The sequence below is a fragment of the Pygoscelis adeliae genome, unplaced genomic scaffold (genome assembly GCF_000699105.1).
Source record: "Pygoscelis adeliae isolate BGI_AS28 unplaced genomic scaffold, ASM69910v1 Scaffold260, whole genome shotgun sequence".
NCBI classification, from domain to species: Eukaryota; Metazoa; Chordata; class Aves; order Sphenisciformes; family Spheniscidae; genus Pygoscelis; species Pygoscelis adeliae.
In genome coordinates this window covers 668,136-677,044 of record NW_008824001.1, presented here as the reverse complement: position 1 = coordinate 677,044, position 8,909 = coordinate 668,136, and the positions used below count along the sequence as shown (strand labels likewise).

Sequence of the window (8,909 nt, the reverse complement as noted above, 5' to 3'; positions counted from 1 at the left end):
AAAGAGACATGGTTTTAGGCGTGATCTTCGTTGCGTGAATGAGGTGCATAGGTACATTCTGCATTCTCTGACCTTCATTTAAGTGACTGGGGTCATGGTTTATCCTCAGTTTTCAGAAACCAGAATAAATTTTAAAGAAGAAATGCTTTCTTTTCCCCCTTCAGATTTTTATTTTCTTCATAATACTTTCTAAGTATTCCTTCACTGGTTTGTTTTAGATTCATATGCCATGGGCTCATCAACGGTGAGAAGTACATTTTCAGAGTCAGAGCTGTTAATGCAGCGGGACTCAGTGAATTTTCACAGGATTCGGAACCTATAGAAGTGCAAGCAGCCATTGGTAAGCTATTTTCCATTGCTCTTTACAATGGTAAACATGTTTTTTTTTAATTAAGTAAAGATGTTTGCAGCAACTATTTGTAACTAATTGTTTTGTTTTACAATGCTGTCCACAAATAATAATTTATCCATAGATCCTATGGTCTCACAGCCATAGTTTCACAGTAACTGCACTCTTGTAGACTGTTCACCTTCACCATCCAGTCTTCTTCAGGTGTTTCTTGTGAACCACTGTAAGAAAGCACTGCCAAGTTCACTTCATAGGTATCCTGGAAAATGGAATGTCATTCTGATTCCCTAATGTGGTATTTATCAGCTCTAATGCACAGCATCCTATATACAGTCAGTTCCTAAGAAATTTGTTTCCATACCTAAACCTAACAATCAGTGCAATGCGTCTTTTGTAAACCTTCGATAACCCTGTGTGTTCTCCCTTTGTTGATGAATTATTTCTGTTTGCCACTGCCTGAACTAATCCATAAAGATTAATGAGATGATTGGGCTAGGATAAATTGTATGTCTGCAATATCCTCACTCTCATCTGTATCAAAACTGCATACCTCACAGCCTTAGAGCAGAGAGATGTGGCCTAGGGCAATTTTGTGAGATCATCTTGAAAGGATCAGAAATATGACTTGGAAGTCTATTTCTAAATAGACTAATTTAGAAGTCTAATACTAAAAGATCTAATACTAAAATAATTGTAGCAAATGAAGACTACTATTAACTTTCCATATTTCTTCTGCTCTGAAAAGTAGACATTAAAAGAGCATTACTTGTGAGCAGGCTGAGAGGTATTCTATGCATTTCAAATTTTTGTGAATTCAGGCTTAACATTTTGTGTGTAAAACCTGTGATTTGTCATACTTTGGCTGTATTGTTCACTGTACGCATTTCTTCATTCTGTTGACTAAATGAAGAAAAGAGAATGTATTCTAATTCAAAATGTCTTCGCTGTTTTCTGGCAATTATAGGGGGAGGATTGCTTCATGGTGTGTGTCCTGAACTGAGTGGTAAAGCTGGTGGACTAACAGACCGCACTACCAGCTGGGAAGGCATGCATGAGTCCTCCCAGCCTATTTTTGACACAGATGCTTTGCTAAAATGCAATGCTAAATTTAATAGAGACACATTACCCAGTAGCTCTGACAAACTGGGGACTACAGGAGACAATAACATGAGAGAAATGGTTAAGGACGCTGTCACGTCTGCACCACAAAAAGTTGCTGCTAAGCAGGCAAGTAAGTCTCAACCCGGGGATCTTTTGACACTGGAAAAAGTGACAAAGAAGAAAGATACAGGTGAGAGTTAATAAAATAAATAGATTTCACTGCTTTAGTACATCCTCTTCGGATGGTTGTAACCTCTGCTCGTCCACACCACAAATGAACGTGCTCTCCAGTGATGCATCTTCCCTCAGACGCATTAATTATGTGCTCAACTCTCTGTTAAGATCATTATGCATGTAATCGAAGACCACTTTACAAACTTAGTGGCTACTGAAAGCGAAACATATAAATCAATTTACTAATTTAATAGCTTGTTTGACTACATATTAATGTTTCCAAGACACTGTATTATTTCTAAATCACTTCAGTAATTTGTTAGGAGTCTTCTTACCTCGTCTCTGGGTTATGTACGTGTGAAGGAAACAAAATCTGATTATGATGGTAAGCATGAAAATCTGTATTGTGTTAGACTATATGAAGATCCTTTGTGGATTTATGCCTAAGCTACAGCTTATCCTCTGAGACACAGTGCTAATGAATGTTGTGTTGTACCTCTGACTGACAGTAATATGTAATGAGGAAAACCTATCAAGTTGAAGGCACATGCACAAAATCACGTTTTATGTTGTCAATACCTAAACACCCATTGTGCCTGAGAAATGTGGAGCTTGAATTTCATTTAAGTCCTGGTACCTGGCCAGTGAACTGAATTCCTCCCCAGGCCTCTGAAGTGAGACTCAAAAGGCTTGTGCAAAGTGTTGAACAGAAAACAAAGTAGAGGCACCTGGGGCTAGCTGACACTGATATAAAACATTAAAGACATAAGGTAACATATATGATGTACGATTTCCATCAACAGTAGGTCTTCAGGGTAACAAGTAGGGCTCTTCACCGGTGCATGACATATTGGGTGTGGGCAAGCACTTCCCCACTAGATACAGAAAAGGCTTAATAAGAAAACGGGTTGGGATGAAGTTAATGATTTCTGTATTGTAAAGAAAAAAAAAATTAAAAAGAGGATTATGCAGCAAATTTTTTAATGTAAGTTCCAGTAACAGACATGTTCCATTTCTGGTCAGTCTACAGTGCCTATGATCATGCTTCCTTCCACTAAGGTAAGATCATGTGATGGGTGCAATGATAAAATTTGCACAGTGATAAATTTAAAAGGAAAAAAAAAAAAGAATGAACAGATAAACTCCATTCTCGGAAGGCAAGAATGTGGGCCTATTTAAAAAAAGGAACTACAACAAATATTGCATGTGTGAAAAAGGGTAAGCTTTCAGCAAAAGAAAACAAATCATTGCATCTCCATTTTTTTTACTTTTCCTGTAGTTACTTTTAGTTCCTCATTTTTCACAGTTTTAAAGCGAGTCCTGATCACTTACATCAGAGCTGCAATTGCATCACATTCTTTCACTATGTATCAGCTTGCTTCTCAAAAAACAAATGATCCTGAAAGCTAATTCCTGTGCAGTTTGGATTTTTTCAGTTGGTTTACGGAAGCTTTTATCCTGCATTTCTTATTCCAACTCCAGAAACTTCCCTTGACGACATAAATATCGTCCTAATTAGGAAATGCAGGATGGGAGCCACATGAATACGGTAACTGAATGCCAGTCTGACTATTGAAATATTACTCCTTACTTATATATTATTCACATTGAAACAGCTGCTCCATCTCCACCTTATGACATCATGGTACTCGAGAGTGTTCGTGACTCAATGGTATTAGGATGGAAACAACCTAAAGTCACTGGTGGAACTGAAATTACTGGCTACTACGTGAACTATCGTGAAGTGGTTAATGGAGTTCCTGGGAAATGGATGGAGGCCAACATTAAGGCCATTACTGAGAGGGCATACAGGGTAAGAGGTTAACTTCTGTTATTGCTGTGAGTGCAGACAATATTTCCAAAACAGACCTCAAAGACAAATTGGAATGAATTATGATTCAGTGTACAGGTTGGTGTTCAGATGGTTTTATATCCATGATGATAAATTTATTTAGCTCTGTTGAACTTCTCTGCAAAATTATCTGTACGCTTATCTGTTAGTCTGGCACCAACCGTCATCTGTGAATGCACTATTCTAGACATAGCCTGAGTTTTTGTAAGTCAGGCCCTCACAACACATGGCATTCCTACTGGGCTTGGCAGACCTACCCCAGTGCTTGCTGGTGCTGGAACCAGCTCTGTGCCAGCTGTGTTTTGTGATCAGTTCTTGACCCAATTTAGAGATAGTGCGAGCTACAACCTCGTTGAGCTGCTTTACAAATGAAAAGCAATGCCAGGACTGAGTTTCACCCCAGTGTGAGGACAACTCTTGCCTTAAGTGAACTTGCTCTGTATCATGAGATAGATTAATATAATTGTTGAGCAATATCTCGCTCCCTCCCTCCCTACCAGAGTGTCTATCAATAGGAAAAGGGGTTTACAATTTGAGCGTGTTAAGACCATTCATGTATGCTCCACCACTGATTAGAGGAAAAGCCAAGATAGTTATTGCCTTATGTATGATATCAATAATGTTTTCATCTCTTCAGGCACTTAAAAGCATGCCAAATAATTGCCATGTCAAGTGTCAAATAATTGCCATTGTGACTTTCTCCTAAAGCTTTAATCCAAAGTTAATAAGCACCATCTTATTGATTCTGCAGATTCAAAACCTGAAGGAAAATATGGTGTACCAGTTCCAGGTGGCTGCTGCTAACCTGGCTGGGGTTGGGACACCCTCCCTACCCAGCCAGCCCTTCAAATGTGAAGAATGGACCATTGCTGTACCTGGTAGGATCCTGAGTGGGAGGTGGAGGTTACTCACAGCCCAAGGGTGCTCTGTGACTGATTATCTAAGTTCTCAGTGACTTCAGTTTCCAGTGGAGTCAACGAGCACTGAAGTTCACACCCAGGCTTGGATCTCCATCACTTTGATTTAGTACATTTACACTGATGCATTAAACGACCCCCATTATAATCAGTAGCATTTTACAAGCAGCTTGTATTTTCTTTATCTTTCCTGCTTGGTTTCTGTACTTTGTCTGCCACTTTGCTTCCTAGTTTAAATGGTAGACATAAATACCTGCCTAAGGTACAAGGCAAAGAAGAACGAGGTCCTGTAACCCTTGTCTAAATGTATCACTTCAAGGCCAGTTCGCTGGCCTTTTAACACTTGTTGAAATGAATGAAAACAACCTCCATTGACTTCAGTGGACTTTAGAGCAGTCCTTGAAGCAGCACATTAGCTTAATAATTAACTTATTTCCCTGAGTTTGGAGATTACTTGTCGTTTTTGTTTGTTCATGAATATTTGATCAAGATACCAAATCTCAACAAATTGGATTGTTTTTTGGGCTAGTCTTTTTAATAGGCATGGGTTGCATTTATGTCCGGTCTAGATATGATACAGAGGAGCTGCACGTGTTATGTCAGGTGTGGGTGTACAACATGGTGTCTGGTTTTGGTTTTTGAAATCATATGCATTAGCCCTTTTGGGATTTATTTTGATACCACAACTCCAACTTTTACTCTTACCTTTCAGGGCCACCCCATGATGTCGCATGCACAGAAGTTAGGAAGGACTCTTTGGTTTTACTGTGGAAGGAACCAGTTTATACTGGTCGCAGTCCCATAGCTGGTTATTATGTTGATATGAAGGAAACCGAAGCAAAGGAGGAACATTGGAGAAGTGTCAATGAGAAGCCACTTCAAAAGAAATTCTTGAAGGTAAATAGCTTAAGATTCAGATACTGGTATAACAGTATAATCTTGAGGAAGTTAGCTTTCAATAGCATCATCCTGCACTGATCATAGTTCCATTTAATGAAATACATAGTAGTTTATGTTGTGCTGAGGATACAGGCGTGTAATGCCTGTGTAGTCAGACAAGATAGTAACTCAGAAGACAATCCGGTATGACAAGCCTAAAAATAAAAGAAAGCACTGCTAGAACCAAATACCATTCTTATAATGCAGGAGGCAACCCTAGCATTTTCTAGCTCAAAGGGCAAGATAGGTATCACTACACAAAAACAGATGGCACAAAAATAGGTGTTGTGATAATGTGGCAGGTGATTCTTTCTAATAAAAAGTACCTTCTCCTCACATTTCACAGCAAGTTAAACCCAAGCTTTTTGCACTATTGTGCTACATCATTTTGTGGAATGACTTCTAAATAAGGGATCAGCTGTGTCTCTGTTCTAGAGATACGTCTTAAGTAGGTTTGCTATTTGTATGCTTTTCAGAATATTTGAAAGACAACTTACTTTTAAGTGTGATCCTTTCATACATGTTTTAAAGGAGTATTTGCAGGTGTTATAATGTCAGTATGATTCTTCAAGTCCCTACAATTAAATCTGTACAATTAAATGCCCTCCTATTTCTAAATAGGTGTGGCTGGCACTTATTACCCTGATAATTTCATTTTTAAAAGCCAGAAAGACTTTACTGCAGTAAAAGACTATGCTGTTTCAGAGGTCAATGTACATGAGTTAAAAACATCCTGTTCCAATAACAATGCTGCTTTTGCAAAGAAACCAATGACAGTAATGACGCTGCCTAAATGTTAGCTATGCATACAAGGAAGGAGCAAGCCAAACAGATCAGTCATGTCACTCTGGAATTTAAAAAAAAAACCAAACACGAGGAAGAAATATTTGTCAACTGGAAAAGGAGCAAAACAAAAAGAAAGGAAATATAGTTGTCAAGCATTCCAGACTGGACTTGTAAGAAGTGTGAAATAAAAATCAGTAGTCTGTAATACATCATGCATGTATTACATGCAAATACATTTGCTTCCTCCAGATAGGTGGCCTAAAAGAAGGTGTGAGCTATGTGTTTCGTGTACGGGCGACAAACCAGGCTGGTGTTGGGAAACCATCAGATGTCACAGATCCTGTTATAGCTGAAACACGACCAGGTTTGTTAGAAATACTTCCTCTTTTTTGTCATATTTAAACAGGTTCCTGTTTGTGCAATGTGTTTACACACAGGCTGCATGTGAACAGTCTGACCCCTCTCAAGTCAAACTTTTTACTAAGCAGGAAATGAGTTGAGGGTCATATCTTACTTTCTTGTCTGGTATATTTTAAGGTGGGAACAGACTTTCTTACTATAACTATGGGTTCAGGAATATAAAAATACAAGAAAGTTGTAAGAATTGCATATATCTATAGATAAATGCATAAGCAGAGGACCCACTAAGATCACCTCAACCAAAACATTCTACAGATGTAGACTTTGCCCTTCTTACAGTAAATCAGTTGTTTATGTTTTATCTCTCTTCTTTCTTTACCTTATGTAATGTGCCTGAGGAAACTATAAAAGAAATTACTCTTTTCTCTTGGCTTTAAAAACGTAATGAAGTAATTTTGGAGACCACCTTCAGTAGGAATTCAAGTGCAACTGTTTGCTGGGGTCATCCTTGAAGGCTGGCTCCAGCATGTCTATAATGCCAGCAAGAAACACGGGAACCAGTGCAGAGGCAGAATCTCCATACCTGGAACTTCAGAAAACCCCTGAGTTTTATTTAGCTATACAGGTAACATAGGCAACTTTGATTGGAGTCAACACCTTTTTGTCACTAAGTCCCTAACAGAAAACACAAGCATGGGCTTGTGGCTTACTCATCTACAGACTGTTTTAGAAGCAGAGGGTCCTACAAAGTAGAAAAACAAACTCCCAGATATTTTGACCAAATCTAATATAAAGTTAGTATGATGTTACAAGGTACAGGGGTACAACCCAGCCTGGACCCACCATACACCCTCTTTTCTTCTGACAAGTTCCCTTCCTCTGCCCGCAGACTCTCATATCTGATCCCACGTGGGGAGGTTTCTCAGAGCCCTAAAAGAGCAGGAACGAAGGCAGGCGGCGGGCAGGCAGGGCAACGCGGGGCCCTGGGGCAGCTGGGCACAGGGAGCACAAGTAGGAGCGCAGGGGCACAGGCAAAGGCAGCGATTACCTGGGCAGGCAGCTGCCTACCCTGCCTGAGCCCAGGCAGTCAGGTTGATATCTGCTGCTGCCTGGAGAGATAGTCAGGGTTTATTTGGGATGGTATCGACTGTGAGGTGTTGAGCAGATGCCACCGGTGAGAATCAGTTCCCATTCCCACCCCGTCTGCCTCAGGAGCATTACCCCAGGATCCTTTCCCTGTTTCTGACTCCCAGGTCCATTTTTACTTCTCCCATTCCTGTGGCAGCACTGGCCCCGCTCCTATAAATGCCTGGTCCTTATGCCCAGGACGGTAAGAATCCTAAGAAGCCTTGAGTTAGCTCTCAGTGAGGCTGTAAGTCAAGAAACTCTGAAAAAGGAGGTCTGAAGCTGGAGGTGTAAAAGAACTGGAAAACTCAGAGTGGGGAGACTGGGGCGACTGCTAGTGAGGCTGGGATGGGAAGAAGGGCCTGGAAGGAGTAGATGGTTAGTTGGAAGGGTGTAAGATTGGGATACAAGGACAAAAAAAGGATAAGTGTGAGTAAGAAGGGCTTGGGACAGGATCTTTCAAAAATACAGTAGCCATAATTTCAGATCTACAAGCTGCTGAAGCACTGGGGCTATTTCCATCACCTGCAAGTGCAGCAAGGCAAAACTTAGAAACTTATTCTTGAAAACAGCTTATATAGAGCAACCACTTCTAAAAGGAGAATCAAACCAGTATTAGTACTAAACTTTTGGCTTTACTAATCCATTTTCTTTGAGGGTCAATATCTATCTGTCAGACTTTTGACAAAAACTTGTTATTATAACAATCTTCAAGTGTACTAAACAAAGGATCGGTCATGCCGTTACAATTCCAAAAAAATATGAATGTAAACTCTTGTGAAGATGATCATCATGACCAAAAAAATTCATACAGCATTTTCAATGTTCACTCAAATGAGGTGCATGCCCCACCTGGCAATATGAACTTGAGCAGAACATTTGGTTTACAGACCTCACCGTTAGAGAAGGAGGTACATCTCAGGATCATGGCCCTTTTGCAAGCAATGCTCAGGTTCAGAGGTGTAATGTCTGAGGCATCACAGGAAAGTCAGGGTTTGGCCCAGCGAAATCTCAGGGAAGCTGAAAATTATTTACTTGTACAAATCTGGTTGACCCATATTTTGAGCTGAGATCTGCAGATATAGCATCCACCAAACTAAGGTTCTTAAAAGTATTAAGGACAAAAGGCTTATTAAAAAAAATATTTCAGAAAGCAGTCTCTTGGGCAAGCTTCCACCTTTCTCACTGAAACCACACAAATCTCAAGAACAATCATACCATTTTTTAAAAGTGCCACAAATCTTTTGGTCTTGAACAATGAATGCTGCCTTTATTAACATCTTGGATGGAGACAAAATATTGTCAA

General features: G+C 39.8%; 2 protein-coding genes across 2 annotated transcripts in view; both read left to right on the top strand.

Annotated features, from left to right (window-relative positions):
* The window catches only part of LOC103917816 (M-protein, striated muscle-like), a 70,389-nt gene that overhangs the window by 37,093 nt on the left and 24,387 nt on the right, over positions 1–8,909 (top strand). The window contains 5 exon segments of the mRNA XM_009325014.1: positions 219–340; positions 3,241–3,437; positions 4,228–4,354; positions 5,106–5,290; positions 6,368–6,482. Of these exon segments, the coding sequence (XP_009323289.1) occupies positions 219–340; positions 3,241–3,437; positions 4,228–4,354; positions 5,106–5,290; positions 6,368–6,482 (746 nt within the window).
* LOC103917871 (myomesin-1-like) lies at positions 1,268–2,647 on the top strand. The gene has a single exon (XM_009325078.1). It carries the CDS (start codon positions 1,268–1,270, stop codon positions 1,649–1,651), a length of 384 nt encoding a protein of 127 aa, XP_009323353.1. The 3' UTR covers positions 1,652–2,647.

Bases quoted from the DNA above. Each gene is read 5' to 3' on its own strand.
- LOC103917871 (XM_009325078.1), top strand. From the start codon at position 1,268: ATGTATTCTAATTCAAAATGTCTTCGCTGTTTTCTGGCAATTATAGGG.